The following is a 27,506-nucleotide window of genomic DNA, read 5'->3' as shown; positions in this document are numbered from 1 at the left end:
GGATGTGCTGGAACCTTACAAATGTATCCAACATTTGACACTTTAGTGTTTTGGGATGTGTGTGTGTGTGTGTGTGTGTGTGTGTGTGTGTAAGTGTGGATGTGTGGAAGCTGGAGAACAACCCCAGTTATTTCAAATATGGTCTCTATACTGTTTATTTAGACAGGGTCTCTCAATGGCCTGGAACTTTCCAAGTGAGTTAGGCTGGTTGGCTAGTAAACTAGAAAGATCCACCTGTCTCCATCCCCCCATGTGCTGGGATTACAAGTACATAAAACTGTGATTGGCTTTTTACATGGTTCTGGGTATTGAACTCAGTTCCTCATGCTTGCAAAGCAAACACTTTATCAACTGAGCCACATCCCCAGATGTCACTCACTAGGTGACTAAGCCAACTTCTTAGCGATGCCTCCTGTGCCAGAGAAAAAGTGAGGAAGTTCTCTGGAATCCTCATGAAAACTCCATGCTATGGTTTTACAGCGTCCCCTCAGAGTGAGGTGCTCCAATGGTATGGGAAGCTGTGCCTTTAAGAAATGATAGGGGCCTGGAGAGGTTGCTCAGTGGTTACAAGCACTTGTTACTCTCACAGAGGATCCAGGCTTGGTTCCCAGCGTCCACATGGCAGCTAACAAGTGTCTGTAACTCGAATTCTAGGGGATTTGGTGCCCTCTTCTGGCTGCCATGGGCACTGCATGCATTAGTGCACAAGTATATGTGCAGGTCAAACACATTTTTAAAAATGACAAGCACACAGGCCCTTCCCTTGTGAGTGAGACTAAAGCCCTTACCAAGGAGGCTTCAGAAGCATTCCACCAGCTTGGCTTCTTGCCATGCAGGAATAGCAGCAAGTTTCCCCTCCTACTCTTCTCAGATGCTTGTGAATTGATCTTGGACAGTCTAGCCTATGGAAATGTGAGGGAAGGGGTCTCTGCTTAATGACCCAGTATGTTTATTTGTTAGAGCCAGACTCTAGGAAGGCCTTGGACAGTGACTTTACCCTATGGTCTAATTACCTTTCCATGCCTCACCTTCTGATGCCATCACACTGAAGATTAGGATTTCAATATGCATCAAGTGGGCCACAGCCACAGCAACTGGGAAGTGTGGGAAAGTTGTTGAGTGAGAGAATGAGCGAATGGATGAGTAACCTCTCCCTCTACTCCTGCTTCTCACCCAACCTATAGCACCCAGTGCATTGATCACCTGAACACTGAAACACAGAGAAGAGGTACTGGTCTGCCTGTCCTTGGCAAGGCTAGCCAAATTCCTCTGCAAAATGCCGGTGCCTCTGTTTTCTGAAGAGCAGAGAGACCCATGAACACCAACTTCCCAATGTTTTGGTTGCCTACACGTTAGAACCTGTGGTGTCCAGCTAAGCATTTAAACCAGATTGACAGTTGTGGGTGCCTCATCTCTTGTCTACCTGTGAGCCATCATGCTGAAGTACCACAATGGGGATGATAGAGGGAAAGAGCTCTGTGCAGCCAGGATGCTGGATTCCCCACACCTTTTGTCACTGACTCAGTCTGAAGGGGTGTGAGAGGGCATTTGGGGAACACTTTGCATTGGGCTGTGGAGCACAGCCTGTGCCCTCTCAGGGTGTCATCTGCACAGCTTACAAACAGAAGTTTCTTGGGTGTCAGCAGAGCCAGACTTTGTGGACAGCAAGAGAGGGCAGGAAGCACCACACAAACAGGAGGAGGCTTGGCCCCATGCAGGACACAAATTGTTTCTCTGTCAGCACTGGCTTTGGACAGCTCCTGCATTTGCTCTCTGTCTGGGAAACGCCACGAAGAGCAAACCCTCTGCCTTCTGGCTTCCCATCAGGCAGCTTTAAGTGCAAAGTATAGCTTTTCCACTCTGCAGTTTCACACCATCCTGCCCTACTATGATATTTTATTACACATAACTTATACTGCTTTTTAAAAAGCAAACTTTTCCAATGAGGCCTACGGTGCAGGCATGTAATCCCAACTATTTGGGAGGCAGAGGCAGGGGGATCACCAATTGAAGGTCACCATGGGTAATTTAGCAAGACCCTTTCTCAAAATTTATATATACATATATAAATTATACATATGTATATGTTATATATATAATTTTTATAATCTATAGATATATTACACACACATATCTGCGGCTGTAGTTGATTAATAGGTTGCTTGTTTAGCATGTATAAGGTCTTGGCTGAATCCCCAGTGCAGATACCCCAAACAAGTAAACAACTCAAACTTTTTCCTGTAGCTTGCATAGGGGAAACATTAAAAATAATACATCTTTTGGGTTAGAATGCGAAATCAAAGTCTTGGGTTAGGAAGAGAAGTGAGACATTAGTCAAAGTATGATGGCGAGCCATGAACTTCTTCCCAAGCTTCCCACAGCTGCAGCCAAACGCAGGTGTGGCCAGTCATGTGCTTGTGCTTAGTTAAAAGAGGAAAGAAACCATTTTTCTATTTTGCAGCAAGTTCTGAGAAATACTTTAAATATATATAAAATATTTAACAAGATATATAATGTATGCTATCTATAATGCATGACGTATAACTCACAGGCAACATGTTGGAAAACAGTTTCCCTGAAAACATGTAAGTACCTAGGAGGCATCTCACACTTATTTAACAACTGACAGAGGGTGAAGGAAACATGAGCGTGGAATTAGGTGAAAGTGTTTTACAAAGACTGGCCAGAATCACGCGGACCATTTTAAGCATTTCAACCCCCGCTTCCTCTCCTCTCCTGCCCTCCCTTCCTCTCCTCTCACTCCTACTGATTACTCCTCCCCACTCCTTCCTCCTTTTCTGCATTAGCAGTTACTAGCATGTGTTTGCTTCTGAGCAAATCTGGAGTCCAGTTGCCTGGGCAGATTTGCCCATCGGCAGCCTTCATCTGGCTGCCTAGTGACAGAGGCTATAAAGGAACCATATCTCTGAGCAAAACCAAATCTGTCACCCTGTGACTTCTCAGCTGACCCTTCTGTGTCTGATACCATTTCTGTGCCTCAGTCTTATTCCAGCCCTACTCTACATCAGAACAGTTCACACAGCTTTGTCTAAAGACAATCCCAGAAGTCGCTGGCTTCAAACATCAAATGCTGGTTGGCATAGAATCCCGTGGTCAGGATGTGGATCTCTGGGTAGCTTGTCAGCTGGCTTGTGTCTGCTCTGGATGGGTCATGAATTCATCTGGCTAAGTGATGGCCTTAGCATCACTTCCTTAGGGCTGGAGGGTCTCCAGTGGCCTTGTCTCTTTGTCTGAGCCACTCATCCTTGGAGAGGCTAGCTTTAGCTTCCCGGCAGCCAGAAAAGAACTGGTTCTTCAGGTACCCTGAGGTATACAGGGAGGGTGTGAAGTTAATGTGGGGAGGTAGGATTCCTAGGGGGAGCCTTTGGTAGCAATCCCCACAGCATGCCTTCATCAGTGTCTTAGAACATGGTTACCTGTGTGTGCCAGCTAAGGTATGAATGTTGAGGACACACAGGTTCCTTGCTTCAATATGGAATACAGGAGTACCCTCATCCCTGATAGATTTGCTCCTGTAATGGTTAGTTGCCTCAAAATTAATCCTGCTCAACGGCCTGTGAGGAGTCCCAGGCTCTTGCTTCCCATGCTGTGGAGTCATAGTCATCATGTCCACTGTGTCCTCCCAGGATGAAAAACCCCATTGTGGAGGTAGAGACATACCAAGCCAGGCCCAGTGTCAGTGGGTACAGCACAGTGCCTTCCATTGATCTCCAAAACACATGATCCAGGAGTTTCGGGTCAGAAATACAGTGCATGTTGGTATCTCGGTCATGGGCTGGAAGAGAGCATTCTGGAGACAGCCGAGGGGTGTATAAGTGATGGATCCTGCAGAGCAAGCACTGGGCTCCACTCTGGAGGCTGTGGAGTTGGAACAGATCAGAGCCCGATGCCCTCCTTCATGAACAGGGGACAGCACCAATTGGACAGAGGCAGGCGAAGGCGGCTTGATGCTACCATCCCCCAAATAGTCCCAGAACAGTGTCACCAGCTGAGGACTAAGTGTCCAAGCACTCGAGGGAACATTTGTGTTCTATTCCAAATTTTAATGGCCCAGGGTGGTCAAGCCCATAGACCAAGCATAAACCTGACTCTAACACTCACGTGCTGTTTAATGCCAAGGAAACGGAAGAGTTCTCTCACCCCCCACCCCTGTTGCCTTGCTGTGCTGATGAATTAGACAGTGTATGTGAGTGCTTGGTAAGTGCATGCTGCTGGGGCTTAATTGATGCTGCTTCCTGTTTTCCCTCAAAGCTGAACTATGCTTGTTACCACTGGCGACCAGAGAAAACCTGGAGATGGGGTAGAGTGCTCTCGCCTCCTGGGAAGGGGTGATATTTCACCTTAGCACCGTGGATGTTTTGGTTGCTTCTGCTCTGTGTTCTCACTCGGCTAAGAGGCATTTTCTCACCAACAGAGGAGCTCAAAGAAAAGCTGACTGAATATGTGGACAAGGTGAACGGCCAGAAGCCAGGCTTCATCAAAGTTGTGCGGCACAGCAAGCAGGAAGGCCTCATCCGCTCCAGAGTCAGCGGCTGGAGGGCAGCCACAGCCCCTGTGGTGGCACTGTTCGATGCCCACGTGGAGTTCAATGTGGGCTGGTGAGTGCTTTAGGGCGAGAAGAGGTACCAGTGTGATCTAGTGGGCTTGACTCGGAAGCTTAGTGCATTCTGGGAAACTTAGTCATAGGGTGGAAGGAAAGAAGAGGGTCGTGGGGACAACTGAGGTGTGGGTGTATGAGTGAGCCAAACCTTGAGATAGTACTGGGTCTCATGTAGGGCAAAGGGTCAGGGGTCAGCATGTGAAGGGTGTGGTGACACCAGATCCTGAAGACAAATATATACAAAGGGAAAAGCAGCAAGATGGCTCAGTGGTTAATGTTGGCTGCTCTTGCAAGGGACCAGGCACCCACAAGGCAGTTCACACCCATCTATAACTCCAGTTCCAGTGGATCCATTGCATGATTTTTGGCAGACACCACACAGGTGGTGCATATGCATGCATGCAGGCCAAACATTTGTACATATAAAACATAAATAAATAAGTCTTAAAAAAATAAAGCAGAGTTTCTGTGCAGACAAGTACAGGGATCTGTCATTCACAGGCAGTAAAGTTGGAGTGAATATAAGACAGGTGCCTCACCTAACCTCACAGACAGGGCAAGAGCAAATGGGCAGAGGTGGGTAAAGGTGACTTCCTGGATCCTCAGATACCCTCAGAACCTCCATCCTAGCAAATTTAAGTCTTAGCGAGTCTTCCTTTCTCAAGTCAGCTTATTTAGGTGCGAGATGGGGTAAGTAAGAGAACTAACAAGAGACTTCAGTGGCTAATTCTGAACCCTCAGAGAGCACCTGATGCTGGTGTCCCTGCAGGGCAAGCGAGGATGCTCTGGAGTCGCTCACTGTGCATGGCTCTGTGCCGTGGGAGCACAGATGCTTAGGTTAACTTAATAGCTGAGATATGTGGCTTTCTGCTCTCTTTCCTTGTGTGCTCAGTAGCCTAAGCGTCTCTACCTCTTTCCTAGCTCCATGCGGGCAGCCTCTGCCTGAGGGAGCAGGGCAGCAAGAGCATGTTGGCAGCAAGGAGTGGCCAGGCCTACAGGCAGCCCGGGTGGGATGCCAGCATCATAGCCTCAAACTAAGGCTGCAGCACAGTCATTATTTTATCTTTGAAGTCCCTGTGTGCTATTTGTGACCATTTAAAAAGCATTTCCACTGGATTTATGGCCAGCTGAGGAGAGGGACACTTACTATTTCAAGCTGATTTGAATAAACAATTATGAACAGAATATATTATTAATGAGAAGCTTATCATTCCTGCTGGCAAACACATTATTCTCCCACTACCCAGAGGGGCCTTCCAGTCCCTGGAGAAAGGCTGGATCCCCCACCCCTCCTGAAGCAAAGGAGACTATACCTTTACCCACACCTCCTGCCTCTTCCTCCAGGGCAGTCCAAGCAAAGTCAAAACCCAGGTTGAAAGTTCCTCTAAAGATTCAAATCTGTTCCTTCTTTCTTTTTGTTCTTTCTTCTTTTTCTTTTTAATATTGATTTTTGTCATGTGGGTAAAGAAAGGGAACTCACAGGGGCTGGGTGAGAATCTCTCAGTTCAGCGCTGGATGTGTTGAAGGAGCCACTGGGCCTCTTGCCAATCTTGAAGTCCTTAGCCTAGGGGATGTCAACTCCTGGGGATGCAGAACACTGCTTCTCTTCTTTATCTTTGGGGAGTAGAGACTCCTTCCTCTGGCTGCTGGGAGATGAATATGCCCACCTCAGTAGTGGTAATTGGTCTCTTTCTCCTTCCTGCTCAGGGCGGAACCAGTCCTCACCCGCATCAAGGAAAACCGGAAACGGATCATTTCACCATCTTTTGATAACATCAAATATGACAACTTTGAGATAGAAGAGTACCCGCTAGCCGCCCAAGGCTTTGACTGGGAGCTGTGGTGCCGCTACCTAAACCCACCCAAGGCCTGGTGGAAGCTAGAGAACTCCACAGCCCCAATCAGGTATGGCAACCTTCCCCTTTGGTCTCTCTGCCAAGGCCTACAAAGCAAGGACTTCCCTCCCTGCCTGAGCCCAGTGTGGCAGCACAGGGAGGGGGAGGTAGACAAGAGTTACAGTGTGATCTTTAGACTCTGCTCACAAGCTCTCCTGGTCCCTTTTCAAAGAACCACAGGAGCAACTCCAGACAAAGTCCCAAAAGCACTTATTTAAACAACAGCAACAACAAAAGATTCATTTTTAGATTTTATTTAGGGGTGTGTATGTGTGCGTGCATGCATGGGTGTGTGTATGTGTGCCATGTATATAGGTCCGCGAGGAGGAGGGCATCAGAGCCTCTAGAACTGGAGTTGTAGGTTGTTTGTTATGAGCCAGCTGACATGAGCAGTGGGAACTGAGCTCAGGTTGTTATGAAGAGCAGGAAGCACTCTTGACAGCTGGGGCATCTATTACCGCACAGTTACTTCATCTCACGTGTACAGCTGCTAGGTACAAAGCACTGTGCTCAATGCTAGAGATGCAGAGTGAGTAAGATTTGATTTCCAAGCTCTCCACGCCTGGAATTCAGCACAGATGAGACACAGTAGAAGATGAATAATTTTTCCGGGAAGAGGAAACATTTGAGCTGATTTCAAGGGCGAGGAGAAGATGGCCAGGTTGAGAGTGACACGTGTGACAGTTACAGTCACAGGGGAGGCTGAGAGAGACCACATGGGGAGATGTGAGCTGGCCAGCCCTTGCTATGAGGCCAAGCCTGACCATGGGACAGATGTACCTAGATGGTGTTTGGGTTTTATCCTATAGAACACAGGCACAAATGCCCTCCAGCTGCATTTCAAAATCACCCAACTCTTTCTGCCTTTGATGCTGTCTTCCTAGACCCCTGAGTGACTTCCTTCTGATACCTTAGGACTCCTACAGTACTCAGCCCTGCCAGCCTTATTTCTGTGTATTGATGACTGGGCAGACATCTAGTTCCCACCATTAAACAGATAAATGGCACCAGAAGGTGACTTAGGGGGCCACAGCACAGGGAGAATAAGAACCCAGTCTTACTTTGTGCTGCAGGAGAGAAAAAGGTTATGAAGAATTTCATTCAAAGAATCAATATCACAAATGTTATTACTGGAGGAAAAATTTCATATAGGAAATAGAATGGAAGAAAACTCTCCCGTGGTTTCTTTTGTGACTTTCTCAGTCTGTCTTGTGTTGCTATAACAAAATACCAGGGTATGGATAATTTATAAAGAATGATGTTTATTTAACTCACTGTATTAGAGGCTGAAGGTCTGAGCCTGAATGGCCCTACTGGGCCAGCCTCTGGTGAAGGCCTTTTAGTGTATTAGAACCAGGTAGATGATGTCATCTACTTTGTTCTAGTACTCAGGGCTGTAGTACTCAGGGCTGTAGTACTCAGGCAAGAGCAGAAAGGAAGAGCCACATGTGGGACCAAGTATGTAAAATGGGTTTGCTTTCAGGTGTTTCTAACCTGTGACCCTGGGATGCATGCATCCCAGGGCAGATAAAACTGACACCCAATATGGTTGTAGTTGATAGCATCATATCACAATGTGAAAGGTTGACATGTCTGCATCAAGAATTAATCCGATCCCCTCAGAACTACATTTATTCATTGTCATGCATTTCATTTATTCTTTGAGAAATTTATACTCGTGTATGTCTTTTCATCAGATCCACCTCTCATCTCAAGCTCCTCCCAGACACCACACACACACAATCTTCCTTCAAACTTCATGTCTTTCTTTTCTTACACACTGAATCCAATCAGCACTAGCAATGTGTACTTGAGTGTAGGGCTACCTGCTGAATGAGGAGAACCCTATTAAGAGCTCCATTCCTCATTAAAACTGACTCCCCCCTGGCCAACAACCATCAATTGCCAATAGCTCCTCAGGTGGGTGGGCCTTCATAAGCTCCTCCTCCACTCATGGTGAACTGTTTCCTGGCTTGATCTTGGGTGTAGGTCTTGCACAAGCAACCACAGATGAAGGCTATACCTTCAGGGCTTATTTCCATAGTTCATTCCTACATTAATCTCATATGAGTGTGGCTGCCCTGGAACCTATTCACCTTCACTGGTCCACCTCTTAGAGATCTCCTGCCTCTCAATGCCAAGCTTCCAACACAGGAACCTTTAAACGGGACACACTCAAAACATAGCTAAGCCACCACAGCTGTCTACACAATTGTATGCTATTAATTGGTCGGGAGCCTGCTGTGTGTTGGGGCCTTAGATATATGTGATCCATCAGATCCATAGGATAACCTAGTGTTGACTCATTGTGCAACCCCTGTTTAACATGATGAGAGCAAGACTGTGACAGGAGAATGGTCCTACTGAAGGCTGAATCAGTGGAGCCAGGTTCTACTAGGATCATCAAGACTCTGACTTGTTATCACCCCTAGCTCGGTTACTGTTGATTTGAGTTCACAACTTGTGTGGCTCACTCCTGCTTTAGTTTGCCCAAGGCCATCAGAGGGAAATTTGCCCCTCTGCTGTGGGGGTTCTTGCAGGAGATAGTACAGATCTTAGCTGTCTCTATTCTGCTCACCACAGAACCTAGTAGGCTGTCTTAATTAGCAGAGCTGTACTCTAGGTCTTTGCTAGAGGAGACCACACTGACCATACATTCTCTACCACCCCACAATTAGTATCAGGAATGTAGATTAGAGAAATAAGATTCTGGAAGCTTTTGGATCATTTCTGGGGTTCTCCCTAGAGGATGACAAGCTCTGTAGAGACAGATTTTATACAAGTGCACTGTAAGCACCGCAGAGCTTCATCCTGGAGCTCCGCTTTACTGCTTTGCCCACACGTTACTGTACATAGAGCTCAGCACTTGCCTCTGTTGAGATGTGAAATGCCATTTTTAAGATTGTTATTCAATGGGTCCCCAAGGTCTCTGGCTGACCCACTCAAGAAAATCCACATGACACGTTTCTCTCAAATCTACTACTAATCCAAGGGAAAAAAAAAAAAACCCCAAGAAATCAATCGGTTCATTTCTACCTGAGAACTGTGAATTTCATTTCTAAGAATCTGTATGTTCCTTTTCATTTAGTTCAACAGGAAGCTCAGAACCCAACATCTGGGCTCACTTTAAGAACTGGGATGGAGGGCTAGAGAGATGGCGCTATGATTAAGAGTACTTGTTTCTCTTGCAGAGGACCCATGTTTTCTAACACCCATGTTGGGCAGCTACTGTCACCTGTAACTCCAGCTCTAGGGGATCTGATGCCCTCTTCTGGTCTCCACAGGCATCTTGTACTCATTTGGCAAATTTTCTCTCTGTGTGTCTCTCTCTCTCTTTGTGTCTCTCTCCCTCTCCATCTCCCTTTCCCTTTCCCTCCCCCCTGCCTCTTTCACACACACACAAATAAAAATAAATCCTTTTTAAGAACTATGAGAGAAAGCCTCAGCCTACACTTGCTTTCTAACTACCTCCAATCTATTGTAACCTTTAGATCTTCCTAGATGTTATTTATATTTTTTGGCAGATTTTAGGTTTTTCATAAGCTGTGTCTAATCCTTTTGGGGATTGAGGGGGGCTGTTTATCCTAATTCTACCTAATACAGCATCTAGTTATTAAGTCACAGACACCCTGAGGTGTCTGTAATCACTTGAGCAACTGCTCTGGATTTTGTGCCCTCCCTGGCTGGGTCTGGAAGTGAAAGGAAGGCCCCTTCTCATATGTTCTATGACTGTGGTTCCAAGAGCCCCAACACATCCAGTATTCAGAAGTTTGGAAGAAAAGGTGAAGACCCAGCCCTGCTTGCCAATGTTTTCAAACCATCTTTATTTAGAGAGGTGCATCTCTGAGTTCCTTCAGTGCACAGTGGTCTTCAAGAGTTGGTCAGATCCAGAGCCTTTGAGCTCTTTACCTCAGTCCACAGGATTTTGCCACAAAACTGATGCTGTAGGTATCAAGTATCAACATTTCTGGGTCAGAGGCCTTGTTGATGGAGGGCCAGCACAATTCAACAATGCAGGGTGTGAGGCATGTTGGGGAAAATGCTTTCAAAAAAACTCCTTTTCCTTATGTTGCTGGGATTGAACCCAGGGCTTTCTGCTTGCTAGTCAAGTACTCTACCACTTAGCTACATCACCAGGGAGTGAAGCTGCCTGCAGAAGGACAGAGTTTGGCACTGGAAAACAATTCCAGTGACAGATGCCCAGGACTGAGGTCAGCCAGGATCTCAGATTGGAACGGTACTACAGTATTAGGGGGTGTGAGCATTAGTAGATATGAGCAGGGCTTCCTAGCTCCTCAGTGAAGGGCTTCACAGAGAACTGCTACCATTAGGGGAGTATGCAGGAACAGTGGGCTCTGTATCTGCATTATTTGTCATCTGTTGTCCTTAACCTTCCATGCTATCAGGCTAGGCTGGCGGATTTGGTGAAGGAGAGAAAGAGAGAAACTGAGCAACCCTTAGGGGTGAGAAAACTGTCAATTACATGCAAATGAACCCATCTAATTGGAACTAGAAACACACCCAGGTGCAGAAGGGGCTGTTTTCTTGGGAGTGCTGATGCAGGAGGATGCTCAGGCACATAGACACTAGACTGTATTCTAAATGATTTTACTTCCACAGATTGTAGGGGTATCACATGCGCGTTCTTAGAGTAGACTGACACCCTCCTTTAATGGAGAACACCAAGCCCAGACATAAGAGGAGAGCATATGGGAATGGCTATGCTCTGACTGTGTGTCTTGAGAAATTCCCCAGCCTCTCTGAGCCTCTGAACCAGAATCATTGGTACCTGTAACATCCAATCAGCCATGGTCTTTGCCCCATTCACTACATCTCTTTCCAAATTCCTCTGTGTCCTTACCACCTTTCCTGGAGACAGATGGGTTTCTCATGCCTCCCACCTCCTCATAGTGTCCCCCCATGTTATCCAGGCTGACATGGAATTCTCTATGTAGCTAATAATGATTCTGAACTTATGATACTCCCGCCTCTGAGTGCTGGGATGGAAGAAATACACTGCCATGCCTAGTTTATACAACGGTGGGGACAAAACCCAGGCAGTGTCTCAGGTATGCTTGACAGCATTCCACTCACTGAGTTAGATCCCAGCTTGCCCAAGTACTCAAAAACAAAACAAAACAAAACAAAACAAAACAAAACAAAACAAAACATACCCATTCACTCTTCTGCTTGAAGTTTGCCACAGACAAGCCTTTACCTATAGATGAAATCTATGCATTCTTTTTCTATGCTATTCAAAGCCTTCAACAAACCTGGTTGTCACTAATCTAAGTGAACAGAGGTTGACATGTAGAGGGATAATGGGAAAGTCCAAACTGTAGCAGTCTGCCCATGTGGCTCAAAGTCCAAAGAAGCAATCTACACCAACAGACTGAATGGCACTGCCTCCCCTTACTAATGCACCAGCAAGCATAGTGGGGAGCAATGGCTGGTCATAGAACAAGAGCTGTCTTCCCACTGTCTCAAACAACTTCCTTGGGGTGGCTAAATGAAGATGAACCTAGGAGGATACCAAGAAATCAAAGCCCCACGGGGTCTGGCAGCAGAGGTGGGAACCTTGGGATTGGAAGCTCTTTCTCCTCAGATGACTCTCAGACCAGCCTCTGCTCACAGCTGGCCATCTCTCCCACCCTGCAGGAGCCCTGCCCTCATTGGCTGTTTCATTGTGGACCGGCAGTACTTCGAGGAGATTGGCCTGCTGGACGAAGGCATGGAGGTCTATGGAGGGGAGAATGTGGAGCTTGGGATCAGGGTGAGTGAGATTTCTCACACAGGGCTGAGCTCAGCTCCCATGATGGTAAGTGAGTAAGTCTAGGGTGTAGTGTTGATGAGCCCTTAGTTCACAATACAAAGGGAGCTAAGAGTTGAGACTCACTCACTGAATATCTAGTTCCAAGCCCTGGTGTATGTGCACAGGTGAAGCCAGGGAGACTCAGAGCATTGCCTCTTGAATTTTCAGGAAATAGAAGCCCTCAGAGTTTGCTTGCCTAGAGCATCAGACTCCCAGTTTAGCACTTCTGTTTAGACTGAACAAATCTCTGAGGGTAAGCAACAGAAGACACCAGAGGGAAGCTGGATGAGAAAGATCACCAGAGTCACTTCCCTATGGCAGTCTACTCCACTGTGGTCCATAGAACATTTCCAAAGATGGTTAAAGGGGTCTAGGAAGAAATAAATAAACCCCTGGAGTATAAATAGTGGAACACAGCCAAATTCACTTCATGCTGCTTTCTGACCACTACCTCGTGCTAGCCAGACTCACAGGCTATCCTGGCTCCTGATACTGAGGGTTCTCTATGGTTTATCAACCAATACTGCATCTCTGTAAGAAGTGGCATTTTCTTTCTTACCCCTGAAGAACATTTCCTGGCTTTTATCTCTTGGCCTGTGGCAGAGAAGCTTAGAATGATCCCTCTTCTCAGCCAGGAAGGTGAGTTAGGTACCTGGTATTTGATAGAAACACAGTGGTGGCTCTAATGAAGGATTGTCTGTGTCCAGGAAGCACCCTGTCAAACCTATGGCTTCAGCCTTGGTGAGTCCCCATATGGTTCCAACTGTTTCTAATAACCCATCACCCACATTCCACAGGGTTGTCAGCCTTTTAGAGGGACCTTGTGCCACCTGGTGTCTTTTTCTTGACAGATTTTCTGTCTCACAACCAGCCATTCATACCTTATGTAGACCTCCTCCAAAACCCGGTTCTCCCAACTGCACCTTTGCCATGGTACATGCATCTAGTGTCTTCGGGTCCAGTCCAGGTCTTCAGTTCCCACTCAAGAACCTACCGTCCTCTCATCATTACTCTCCTCTGTTTCCCACTCCTCAGAATAAGCAGCAAACCCAGGACAACCCTCTCCTTAACTTGCAAGGGAGACCCAGACAGTGAGCATCCCATGACACCCCGAGGACCTAACACTGCTCCAGGGCGTAGCTCATCCCCAGTCTTAGTAGTAGGCTTTTCAAACTGTCTGAAGGAACAGCCTGTCTGAGGCTGAGTTTGGAAAACACCTCAGACACCTGTATTCACTGGCACTCCAAGCAATTGCTTTAGAGGCAGTGGGAATGCACAGGCTGATGGGAAGCTAATGTATTCATAGAGGACAGCGCCTGCATAATCACCCTCATTTCTCCAGCTCTCCCTCCGCTGGTCATTTATTCACCACCCGCCGGCTTCCTCGCCATCTCATTTCAGCACTGCTCCTGGATAAATGCTTGCCCCCAAACACAATCTGTTTCACCAGAAGCAGCTGTCAGGAATCGGCCGAGCGGGCAGCACCGCCTCCGGTCACTTGTGTTCTCTGGGTAAAAATGTCCAGAAATGGGGAAAGGAATTAGATTTGTGAACTCTGCTTCCAACATATGTGTGAGTCAATCACACGGTGGTGGTGATGTCTGGCTCTCCTTCCTTAAATTATAAAGCTATTTTGGAGTGTGGGCCTGGGTGAGGCTCTCAGATATGTGTTAAAATATCTCCGGGTAGTTTCGTGTTCAGGGTTTCAAATACAGTATAAAATATTGCCAGCCTTTGTTTTCGATCTCTTGCCTCCCACTGGACAGAGATGAAGCATCATTGATGGCAAAGGAAAAGGCAGCTTTTAAAACAGGGCACAGCCTCTCTAAGCTGGTGGAACTAAGTGCACAGGGAGGGACAGTTCGTTTGTATTTTGGTTCTTCCTTGAGGGGGTGCAGAGTTGCTGACCATTTTCTGTCTTCCTGTGTGGTTACCGCTACCTATTTTTCTTTTAAGTTTTTCAAGCGAATGTCTCAGTGCCTCAGTCTCCTGCCTGAGAAAATAATATGTCTAATTACCCCTCAGGATTGTGCGTCAAACCGAAAGCCATCACTTTATCACTTACATCTCCTTTATGTAGCAGCAACTCGTGCAAAGCCCTCATCTGCTTTGGAGTAGGCAAATAGAATACTTTGCACATATTGACTATCTGATGTGTATCTGGGATCTTGCTAGTCATTTTCTCTCATGTTCCCTGTGCATATGTGTGTGGGATGTGCATGTGTTTATGTTTGTATGTGTGTTGGTGTGCATACACATCTGTGTTTCTACATGTGGCAGCCCTGCTAGGTTGATGTCTGGAATCATCCTCAATTTCTCTTCCACTGTGTGCACTGAGTCAGGGTCTCTCAATCAAACCTGGCACTCACATTTAGCTAGGCTTGCCAGCTGGCTTACTCTGGAGTCTAGTCTCAACCTTCTGAGGGTAGCGTTACAGGCAGCCCACCACAGCAGCATTCACCTTGGCCTTGGTGTCTGAACTCTGGTCTTCACACTTGCTTGGTAAGCACTTTGACAGATGAGCCCTCTTCCCAACCCTGAGGCATTTTTTTTAATGCTATCCAACCATAGATCACTCTAAAATAGACCTTTTATGGTATCTCCCCTTTATCAATTGAAGAAACTGAAATTATGAACTTGTATAAGGTTCCAAGGTCCTGCAATTGGTAAAACACAGAGAAAAGACTCAAGTCCGGGACTTTATGGCTCAATAGATATATCACAGTGATCAAGCCCAGGACCCAAGTCCTTTGAGACTCCTCCCCCAAGAAACATCACAATGTTTGTGCTTTCTTTCTCCTTTAGACTCAGCTTTGCCTGTTGAGTGTCCCTTTAAAGCCCTGATAATCTCATTTTACACTCAATTCTAGTAAGCTCCCACCCCTGGCTTTAGAATCTGCATGACAATGAGGAAAAAGTGAGACTTGCTGGAGTAGGAAGTAAGAAATAAGAGCTGACACAAACAGAAGGCTGAAAATTTGTATACTTCATAGCTCAGAGACTTCTTAGTCTTAAGAATGTATTCCAGACCTGGCAAGGACATTAAAAAAAAGTTAGAAACTGATATAGGCTTAATTGAGTCGCTCTCCCCCCTCAAAACGTCCAGAAATCCTAATTCTTTACCTGGGAATGTGAGCTTATGTTGAAATAGTCTTCTCAGGTATAATTGGGGTATAAGGAAGGCACACTGGCCAGCGTGTGTACTAACTAATCTAATGTGACTGGTGTCTTTATAAGAGGGAAATCTGGACAAAGATGAACGTGAAAGAGTACAGCCATGTAGAACTAGAGGTTGGAGTTGTGATACCATGAGCCAAGGAATACTTGAGGCTGGGAGAGGTAAGACGGGAAGGAGCCTTCTCTAGAGGCTCTGGAGGAGAGTGTCCCTTGAGCAGCATTGCTCCACTGGGGCTTCCGGCACCCAGAACTGTGTGCTCATTATTGTCAGTTTAGCAATCTCCCATAGTGGTCTGTTAGAAAGCCAAGAAAACTGAGAGACCAAAACTTCAGATCAGAGCATTATCTGGGAAAGCTGGTGACATTTAAACTTCCTTCCTCTCAGCCTTGTGCAATGGGCTTGCTTTGCCCCCAATGGAGCTGGGGTCTCAAAGGCTTATTTTCTCAATATAAAGAATAACTCACCTCTGGAAAACAAGCCATTTAAATCAGGCTACAAAAAAAATCACACAGCTAGAGGTCCATGAAACATGAAGTGACAGCTTTTAAAACATCATAGAAATAAGAGAAAAGGCATGCATAAAGATGAGATACTGCAAAATCAATAGACAAATTATATCTAAAGAGTCTTCAGAGCATTGAATCAGATACAGGATAGAAAATATGCTGTATAATGATCTATTTATTGTGTGTATGTGTATGTGTGTTTGTGTGTATATGTGTGTGTATTTGTGTGTTTGTGTGTATATGTGTGTGTGTGTGTGTGTGTGTGTGTGTGTGTGTGTAGGGAGAGAGAGAGAGAGAGAGAGAAAATGACACATATTTATGTGGTGTGTCTGCACCCGTGCCCATGAATGGAGGATGTCAGATGCGATTCTCTGTTGCTATCCTTCTTATTCTCTTGAGACAGACAGAGTACCTCTGCAGCTAGACTGGTACCGACAAATCCCAGTGATCCTCCTGTCTCTGTGCTTCCCACCAACAGCTCTTAGGTTACAGATGCGTGTGTGGCCAACCCAGCTTTTTGTGCGGGTGCTGAGATCTGAACTTGGGTCATCATGCTTGTGTAACAAAGTGCACTGAGCCATTCCTCTGGCCCCTAAGAATTCATATTTTAGTCAGAAGACATTAAAGTATGAATGAGAAGACTTTTCAAATCATGCGTTTAGTTTTTTGTCATGGCAACAGAATTTCTGAGAAAAACAACATAAAGGAGGAGAGATTCCATGTTGGCTCATGGTTTCAGTTACTTGACTCCATTGGTCCTGGTCCTGGCATGTGGCACAACATCATGCCACTGAATATTTTTGTTGCTGTGACAAGGAGCAACATAAAGGAGGAGGGATTTATTTCAGCAAATGGATGCATGGGGTGAATTAGATCATGAGGAAAGTCATAGCAGCAGGAGCTTGCCGCACCTGGGAACATTGCATGCACAGTCAAGAAGCAGAGAAAGATGGCTGCTGGTGCTCAGCTTGCTTTCATTTTTATGCTGTCCAGGACCCCAGACCATGGAATGATGCTGTCTGCCTGAAGAGTGGGTCTTCTCACCCCAGTTAACCTACTCTAGATACTCCTTCATAGACTTGCCCAGGGGCGCGTCTCTTTGGTGATTCTAGAGTCTGTTAAGCTGACAGTTGATAGCAGCCATCAAAGCTTCTTAACTCCCAGTGTCCAGGACCTAGAGAAGGGGAGAAGGACTAAGGGGCAATGGACAAGATATACTTTCAAAGGCATAGTTTCCGTGACCCACATCCTCCAAGTCCCTAACTCCTCCTCCTAGCCCACTTTAGCTATGAATTCAGCCATGAATTCATCTACTGGGGTTTAATGCCCTTATCAGCAGTCCCACCAATACATCAATATATGAGCCTTCGGGGACATTTTACATCCAAACTATAACATTTAGTTTTACTGGGACAAATTTTCAAATGTGGAAAATATAAAATGAAGCTAAGTGGTTGGGTCAAACAAATATATGAACATTATTAAGATAATAAAACCAACAAACTAGACAGTGTATCTAAAGAAATCATTCAAAGTCAGCCCAGAAAGAAAAATAAAAGGATATGGGGGAAGATTGGGTAGACTAGAGAGAGTATACTATCTATCTTACAGTTCCAAGTGGAGATAGTAAAAGGAGAGGAATAGGCAAAAGCAATTGTTTTTAGCAAATAATGTCTTGAATTTTTCCCAACTAACATACCAATTCAACTTGTTCAAAATCAGATAAGAATGAAGATATGCATTATGTATGTATGTATGTATGTATGTATGAAACATAAACTAAAAGTGAAACTAAAAGACAAGGATAAGAACTTACCCCAGTAAGAGAAAGAGAAACCAATGATTTAAATGATTAGAACAGCCGACTTCTCACTGCAATCGTGAAAGCCAAGACACTATGGTATACTCTTTTTGATATGATGAGTAAATGCTTGTCTGAGTATATTTGTGTACCCAAAATAACCCCACTCAAAAAAGGATACAATACACGCATGTACATGCATACACTCATGCACACACAAACACTAATTTTCTCATGTAAGATCTTTATTAAATAAGTTAAAAAGTATTTATGCTTGGGGAAAAAATGATCCCCAAAGGAAATGTGAGATTAAAGAATAATTACCTCAATGATGGTAAATAGATTAGTCTAATAAAATATGGCATGGAACAAAACACCAGAGTACTGCTTACAGAGCTGTAGAAACCCCGGGCATGCTAAAGAGAGCATATAAACGAGGAAGGGTGATGGGGATTGTTGTAAATGTCTATTTTGTTATTCATAGAAAGGTTACTGGTTGAGTTTAAAATTAGGTAACTTAAGTAAGCAAATTATATTTTCTAGGGATTACATGAAAAGCACAGAATGAAGAAACATGAATTCAAAATCAGTTGATGGAAAATAAAATATGAATATTCTATAAGCAAGGCAGAAATAGATGTATACAACAGCTTGTGCAGAGAGGCAACACAGGCCTACTTATACCAGTCAATTTACATGAACTAAGTCAAAAGATGAATAGTTTTAGACTAGCTTAAAAGTTTACTTAGCAATGGGCTATTTACAAGAAGCATAACCTGAAATGATACACAGACATGATAAAAATCTAAAAGGATAGAAAAAAATCATAGCGGGCAGATGCTAACCTAAGGAAAGCCATTGTATTAACTTTAAAAAGAAGTATTATAATAAAAAGGTCTAGAAATGATAAATGTGAAATTAATCTAGAATCTATAGTTGTCAGTTTGAACATTACTAGTGAAACAGTGTAAATTTGTATAAAGGAAAAAACTCTACAGAGTCTAGAGAGATGGCTCAGCAGCTAAGAGGACTGGCTGTTCTACTAGAGGACCCAGGTTTGATTCCCAGCACCCACATGGTGACTTACAATTGTCTGTAACTCCAGTCCCAGGAGATCCAGTGGCCTCTGTGGCCATCACACATGCATGAGATATACCGACATATACAGAGACAAAATAACCAGACACATCAAATAAGGTTTTTCTAGGAAAAAAAAAAAAACAGCAAAGAACAATGAGACATCAGCAACCCTGACAGCATAGCAGAAAGCTTTATCACGTCTCCCCAAAGTCATTGTCTCCCCAAAGTCATTGGCAGATGCACACAGTTAGTGAGTTGCCTCTGTAGAGCATATAAAAGTTGATGAATGATATTTCTCTCCCAGAACCAATTGAATGATCACGGGTGTTGAGCACATTCTGGGGCATAAACACACAATAAACATCATGGCTTCTTCTCCCACAGAACACGCTCTCATACCGAAATGGAATTGCTAGAAACCCATGACCAAAAGTTACAGACAAAACCATCAGTTTTTGGAATTGTGAGACATGCTTCTAAAAATCCATATTTCAAAGAAGAAATTGTGTCAGAAATTAGAAAAGACCTTGAGCCAAAGTCATTATAAATATGTATGGTGCCCATGTTGTGTGAACGCAACTCAAGTTCAGCTGAAGAGAAACTGTCTGATATCCCATTCCTCCATTAGAAATAAGAGCTGAGCATTAATAGCATATCAGTAGCTCGGAGAACATTAGAATAAAAATAGTAGAAGATACTGAAGAAGCCGCTTTGCTTGCATGGTTTACAATATCCCAAAGCTGTTCCCATGGTGGAAGTTTACCAAGACCTGGAGAAAAAAACATTAGGATTGAAGACCTCAATAGCTGTAGGAGAGAGAAAGACAGCCCTGGAAATGGTCCAGGAAGCTGAATAGATAGACACTGACATTTGTATTGCATGACAAGGACCACACTCTAGGAAATTATCTGTGGTTTGTGAACCCAGAAGTGGAATTTTGTGGTTACACTTTGACCCATCTTGAAAGAGCAAAATTAATTTGTGCCTTCAGACATGGGTGATCTTTTAGCTTTTGAATCGTTTCAGAAAGTACTGACCAAGCTCATGAATGTCTGCCAACATCATGGACTACAGATACCAAAAACCAAGCAGAAACTGACTCACATTCTACTCCCTCGTGTAGGATACAGGCAGGACTAACTTCATGATGGTGCAGAGCCCAGAATTAGAATTTGTGATTACAGCATGTTCTGTCGTTTAGAAAGATGTGGTTGTAGTTGATGGCCCATTACAGTTGTTGGGATCTTTCAAGCATACTCATAATAAAGTTCCTCTTTTGTTTAAACTAAAGAAGAAATTATAAAGATAAGAACAAAAAATGATAAAGCAGCAGGTACACATACATATATACACATAAACATGTTTATGTGTATGAATATAATAAAAAAGATTTATAAAGCCAAAACTTATTTATTTGATAAAATAATCAAATTGCAGAACTTTAACAGGAGAAGAGACAAGGTGCAGAGATAAATAAATGTTAGGAATAAGAAAAGTTTCATTGATATGGGTATCTATAATTAAGAACATATAACAAACAAGTTTATGCTATAATTTGAAAATGTCAACAAAAACATAAATTTGTGAAATGATATTTTTTATTAAAACTGACACAGGAAAAAAATAAAACCTGGCCCATGATCATGAAAGAAATTGAATTTATAGTTTAAAATATACTGTACAGACATATAGAGTAGAGAAACACAGTAAGTGCCCAATAGTAAAGCAGGTTGCACCTACTTTTTCTGTAGTTAAGCATCTAGAGAAAGTCTGATTTTATAGCACAATTGTTGAAGATCTTAACAGTCCTGATTCATAGAAGAAAATTCTCAATTGTATTTTGTGTTCTGATTCAACAAAGCAAAAGACACACACACTTCTTAAATTGAATTCATAAGCTGTATGGAGTTGCGAGGGAGAAATATGAGAAGCCTTGCCTGCAATTAGTTCTTGCCATTGAACTCTTTAATACGATCCCACCTTCCTGTGGCAGGGCAGAGGGAGAATGCCCACAACCGTTACTGTACTCCTGGTGTCTAGATCTGGCAGCCAGGAGAAAGGGAACCTCTCTCTGCCATGCTTTTACCATGGTGAATCTTGGCTAGATTGAGTCATTTGGCATTACCACATGCAGGAGAGTTTGTTGGGCAGCCATGGGATATATACAAATCATGGACTCCTGCCTACGCACCAAGACTTCTCACTGGGGTTTCTCATGGGAGGTCAGAGCTTCAGTCTTGGAAAAGTCTTTATCATTTGGCCCTCTAGACAATGACCTCCTACTCTGATGATCCATTTTTAAAAATTTGTCCATTTATATGAGTACACTGTCGCTGTTTTCAGACATACCAGAAGAGGGCATCAGATCCCATTATAGACGGTTATGAGCCACCACGTGGTTGCTGGGAACTGAACTCAGGACCTCTGGAAGAGCTGTCAGTGTTCCTAACCACTGAGCCATCTCTTCAACTCTGATGACTCTTAAATAGCATTTTCACCCTCCACCCCAGAACGGAACACTTACCTGTCCCTAAGACTGAATCACTGCCTTCATTCTTTCTTGCTTACGTTGAGCTTTGCAGCTTTTACCTGCTGTTTCTTAGCCTCTTCATGGGGTCTGGCTAGGATGTAAGTCTCTTTCTGTGCATGCTTCTGGATCCAAGCATCATCTAGAATGGGAATAATTTTAGCTAATTGGCTGCACCTTTTGGCCTTTGGGGGCACATGGGATCATCCAAAGTCCTCCATCCACATAGCCTTTAACAACTTAATAAGGCTAGCATTTGCACTTGGGGACTCTCTCCACCACAGACCATGACCATTCTATCTCGTGTAGTCTTCTACTGTCCTGTCTACAAGATTTCACCCCCTTGTAAGCCCTCTCTCTCAGCTATGGAGAACCTAGTACCCACCTGCCCATATTGGAGGAAAATGCATATTCAACAGGCATACAAGAGGAAAGAAGCAAAACAGAGTAGAGTAAATAGAGTATTTATACATAATATTATAAATGTCACAATGACATTATTAGCAGCTATCAGTCACCCCTGTGGGTGGGGGGATGGCTTAGTTGGTAGAGTGTCTACCTAGATATACAAGGAAAGTTCCATCCACATCACTACATATAAACCAGCAATAACACCTGTAATCCCAGTACTTAGGAGGTAGGGGTGGGAGAATTTAAGAGTTTAAGGTCATCCTTGGCTGCATAGCAAGTACAAGGCCTGCCTGTGCTGTACAAGACCCTATCTCAAAAAAAAAAAAAAAAAGTTCTTAGTTCCAGTGGGAAGATAGTCTATTAAATATCCATTAAATAACAAAGTCGGTGTCTTTTTTTTAATATTTTCAGAATCTTTCCCTTACAATAATCCCTTTTAGTGCAAACACACAAATACCATAGGCAAGCTAGAATTTATTATCCCAAAACTGTTAGATCTTTCAACATGTTTATCTTGGCCCCCAAAGTTAATCCATCATTATACTTTATTATCTCATTATCATAGTTATTATTTTAACAATTGTAACAAGAAGAAATAAATTTAGATACTCCAAAAACTATAGTGCTCTGTATAAAGCATATGATCATATCCATCGTCCATGTGACATTTATGTTGTATAAATATGCTACTGCCCGTTTAAGAGAGTGTTTTTTAAGGTGTGTATTAATTTATATGTATTCTCTGTCAAAGTTCTTATTCAGATAGTGCTCAAAATCAGCGTTGTAAAGGAAGAAAATTGACTCTGGCTAACTAAGAGTCAAGGGCTGATTGGAAGACATTTATTTGGGGTTTTCCAGCCTGACAGGTGAGGCCTGGATTTCCCGGTTGCTTTAATTTGTATCACTCTTGTAAAGTAAGCCAGAGGCTTTTCACACAGCTAAGCCCATCTCCACCGCTGTCTCCTGTGAGCTGCTCACACCTTTGGCCCACTTTCCCACGGTGTTGCTAATCTCTATTTTTAGAATGTCTACACATTCGAAGCAGTACGGCCTTATCTACACTATAATTTGAACTTCTCTCCCAAGTATGTTATTTCTCTCTGTTTTTGCTATGAAAGGACTGTTTTGCTTATTTTATTTGTGACAAAGTCGTATTGTAGCCCAGGCTAGCCCTGAATTCACTTAGTGTTTTACCTCTAACTTGTAATCCTCCTGCCTCCACCTCTTGCATTACCATGCCCAGTGTTCACTGCTTTTTCAAAACTAAGCAAATATATAAGCCTTTCCCAGTCCTTAGTTAAGAAAATCTGACCCATTCCTGATTGGAGAGAACTTTACCTACCTACTTGTATGATCCTATCGTTCACATTATAATCTCGGATTTTTTTTAAACCAATCCTTGATATAGTGTGGGGAATGGATCAAGTCTTATTTTTCTCTATGAGCATCCTACCACATTCTGTCTTCATCTGTTTTCTATTGATACAACAAAGGCTGGAGGATTTAAGACTAGAAGTTTGCTTTTGCTCATGCTTCTGGAGAAAGCAAGGATAAGACCACAGCCCCAGAGCTACCCAGGCTCAGTAAGGACCTGGTGCCACACTGCAGTCCAGTGAACTGTGAATGAGCAGCAGCACATTCAGAACACACACACACACACACACACACACACACACAGAGAGACACACACACACATACACACACACACACACACACACACAGACACACACACACACAGACACACACACACACATACACACACACATACACACACACACACACAGACACACACACACACACACACACACACACATACACACACATACACACACACCACCACCACCACCAATAACAACAACAACAGACAGACAAGCAAACAAAACAGAGCTTAAGAGTGTAACCGGCTAGGCTTTTTCAAAGAGCTATAGATTTGTGTAGAAAATGATGAGTTTCAGAATGACATTTTATTTATTTTTTATTTTTGCTTTTTCATGGCTCTAAGCAATAACATGTATATTTTTATTAGATTTTTCTTTATTTGCATTTCAAATGTTATTACCTTTCCTGGTTTCACCTCTAAAGACCCCCATCCCCTCCCGCCTCCCCCTGCTCACCAACCCACCCACTCCCGCTTCCCCTATACTGGGGCATAGAACCTTCACAGGACCAAGGGCCTCTCCTCCCATTGATGACCGACTAGGACATCCACTGCTACATATGCAGCTGGAGCCACGAGTCCCACCATGTGTTTTCTTTGGTTGGTGGTTTAGTCCCAGGGAGCTCTGGGGGAACTGGGTGGTTGACATTTTAAATCAAAGTCGCCACGGACTTCGACTGTGTCCACTCTCCTGTATCCCTTCACTCCTAACCTCTCCCATTCTCCTCTTCACCTTTCCAAGCAGTTCCCCTTCTATTTTCTTGGTGTGTGTGTATGTGAGTATGTGTGTGTATGTGAGTGTGTGCATGTGTGTGAGTGTATGTATGTGTGTGTGTGTATTTCTGGTAGATAAAAGCTATGAGCCCTGCCACTGATTTTTTTTTTAAATCCTGGGAACTAAAGCCAGGGATTGAACCCCAGAATACACTGAGCTGCACCCCACCCTCCTTTTACGTTTAAGACAGGATCTCATTCGCTTTCCCAGGCTGACCTTGAATTCACCCAGAAGCCAGAGAGGGCTTGAACCTGGCATCCTCCTGCCTCACCCTCTCACATAGCTGGGATCACAGACCTGAAGTTCCAGGTCCAGGTCCTGCCTCTTTTTGGTCTTGTTTTGTCGTAATCCCATCACTTGGAAGGTAGAAACAGCATGGCCGGTGGTTTAAGACCATCCTCGGGTACGTGGTGAGTTGGAAGCTAACCTGGCTATCAGACACTGTCTCAAATTAATTGATTGATTTTAAAAGACATGCCGAGATGCTCAATTAATAAACTAAATCCCCTCCAGAACTGATACTCTACTGAGTGCTGTGCCCATCATTGGTTTAGTTCCTTGTCTTCTTGTCTTGTTGCTGTAACTACCTGAAAAGAAGCAAATGTACAGGAAGAAGAATTTGTGTTGGCTCAGTCTCAGGGTAGACCCCACCATAGTGGGGAAGGCACGGCAGCAGTAACTTAGGGTGCTGGCACACTGCATCCACAATTCAGAAGCAGTGAGTGGGGCCGGGAGAAATGGCTCAGAGCTTTAGCACACTAACTACTCTTGTAGAGGACCTGGGTTCAGTTCCCATCACCCACATGGCAGCTCACGATCACCCCTGACTCCAGTTCCAGAAGATTTTAAAAAACAGAAAGCAATGAGCGTTGGTTCTCAGCTCCATCTTCATCCAGTTCTGGACCCCAGCCCACAGGTATAGCACCTACATTTATGGGGACCCTTCTAATTATTTTTAACTTGGTCAAGATAATCTCTCACAAGCATGTTTAGAGGCTAACCCAATTTAGATAGTCCCACATAAGTATGCCCAGAGGCTTATCTCGGTGATTCTAGAGTCTGTCAAGTTGACAACCAGTATCAAACATCACAAAAATTAACTCATGTCAAGGACCACAAGAAATCAGAATCCTTAGCCTCTAGTGCCCAAAGATAGACAATGCCAAGTGTCAGAGCTTTGGGGAAACACGGACTTGACTAGAGAGAACTTCTGGTCTACCTGTTCCCTTCTGGACAGTCAGCTATTGCTACCTCTACTCTATTGGAATGTGTGCCACAATCCATAATCTTTTGGAACCCATGGTACCTCATATTACCCAAGACATCTAACATGTGAGTAGCCTGATGCCTGTTAGGCCCAAACTTTAGGTTGGTGGGCACTCCCTTGTCAGAACCTTCACATACAAGGAAATTATTCCACCCTGCCCAACAGCTCCAAGAAGGCCTCAGACACTGTGTGGCAGCCTCTTTTCTAGAGAGCATGTTGTTTCCTAACACACCAGCCACACAAGGGTATAGCTCTACGGTCGCCAAGCAGCATCAGAGCAGACACAGCTTCACAATATGTTGTAAACGCTTTACGGTTAGTGAAGATAAGTACAAAATTAATCCCTAAAGAACAGAGCAATTTTAAAAAGCACATAATGAAGCAATTAGCTCAAAACGGTGGGAAGCAGAAGGTAGGCACCCTCGGAGGAGAATGCCAGGAGGGGGCCTTCACACTTCAGCTTTTGTTCCTTGTGCGGTTCAATGAGGAAGTCAGAGAAAAGCAGAGTAAATGAGACTCGGGGATGAGATGGGAGCTGATAAAGGATTCTGGGAGCCAACTCCAAGGAAATTTTACCTTCTGAATAAGCTAAGGCCAAGGGAGGAGAGCACTGTAAAGGCCATTGTTGGAGCTATCTGTAGAATCTGTTCGGAGACTGTAGGCTGCAGAGTAGAAGCATGTCAGCAATGAATTTTCCCAACAAAAGCAAAAAATTAAAAATTAAAGGGATAAATAAAACAACAATAGCAACAACAGCAAAAAAGGAGCAGCAATGGCTGTTAAAGTCCCTGAGAAACCTCCCTCTCTCTCTCTCTGTCTCTCTCTCTCTGTCTCTCTCTGTCTCTCTCTCTCTGCGTGTGTGTGTGCTTGCGTGTGTATGTATCTGTATGTGTGTGAGGGGGTATCTATGTGTCTGTGTATGTTTGTGAGTGTCTGTGTGTCTACACATGTGTGGTACCCGTGGAAGTTAGAGGATGCATCGTTCTACCTGTGAATCCCAGGATTGAACTCAGGTTTTCAGTCTTAGTGGCAAGCTCCTTTAACCCCCGATCTACTACCAGCCCTCTTCTGCCTTTTCTTTGGCTGTGCTAGCCTGCTGGATTGTTTCAGAGGCTGGAAGGGCGCTTCATAGCCACCATTTGGTTGTATCTCTAATGTCCCAGGTGCACAGAAAAAAAGCCAGACTGCAGGAGAATGGAACGGTGGCTCCTCCCCTTCCTCTCTCCACCCACTTCATCCTTCTCATCATTATCACAGTGCAGATAGTGTCATGATTTCCTTAAATATTTCTTCTTCTCAACAAACATGGAGCCAGTATGAGTCTGAGCTAGGTCCTCTGAACATATGTTATGGGTTAGTAGTTTAGTGTTCTTATGGGACTTCCAGCAATGGAAGTAGGGGTGTCTTTGACTCTTTTGCCTGCACTTGGTACCCTTTTTCTCCTACTGGGTTGCCCCAATCCAGCCTTGACATTAGGGTTTGTGCCTAGTCTTATTGTAACTTGTTATGCCATGTTATATGTATATTTCTTGGAGGCCTGCTCTTTGTTTTGAAAGGAAATAGAGAAGTGTATCTGGAGGAAACGGGAGGGGAGGCGACAGACTAGGAGGAAAGAATGGGAAAAAATAAAAGAAAAAAAAGACCCTTTCTTCTTAGAAATAATGGTATAGATGATGGGACAATTGTTTGGTGGGGGGATCTTTTGTTTGTTTGACTGATTTTTGATGTTGTTTTTTAAGGACCAAGTAATAGATGTAGAATTATAAGTTATATTATAAGTGTACTATGTTAGTCAACTCGCATACTCTAAGAACATTACAGTCAGTGGCTTTGATTGCACATTTCCTTTCTTGGTATTCTGGAGACTGAACATCCAAGACTAGAGTGCAGGAGGGCCAGACCTGGTAAAGGCTCTCCTTCTAATATTTAAACAGCCACCCCTCACCATGTCTTCCTTGCCTGAGAGAGAGTTTCTG

General features: G+C 44.1%; 1 protein-coding gene across 3 annotated transcripts in view; it reads left to right on the top strand.

Annotated features, from left to right (window-relative positions):
• The window catches only part of Galnt18 (polypeptide N-acetylgalactosaminyltransferase 18), a 308,412-nt gene that overhangs the window by 219,103 nt on the left and 61,803 nt on the right, over positions 1–27,506 (top strand). The window contains exons 4-6 of one of the 3 annotated variants that reach the window (NM_001360903.1): positions 4,436–4,619; positions 6,329–6,526; positions 12,175–12,289. In NM_001360903.1, the coding sequence (NP_001347832.1) occupies positions 4,436–4,619; positions 6,329–6,526; positions 12,175–12,289 (497 nt within the window). Of the gene's footprint in view, positions 1–4,435; positions 4,620–6,328; positions 6,527–12,174; positions 12,335–27,506 lie in introns of all 3 variants that reach the window. The other 2 variants (NM_173739.4, XR_003946460.1) reach the window with 2 other exon arrangements.

Source organism: Mus musculus, chromosome 7, assembly GCF_000001635.26.
Source record: "Mus musculus strain C57BL/6J chromosome 7, GRCm38.p6 C57BL/6J".
Taxonomy (NCBI): Eukaryota; Metazoa; Chordata; class Mammalia; order Rodentia; family Muridae; genus Mus; species Mus musculus.
This window is presented reverse-complemented; position numbering and strand designations above follow the sequence as displayed.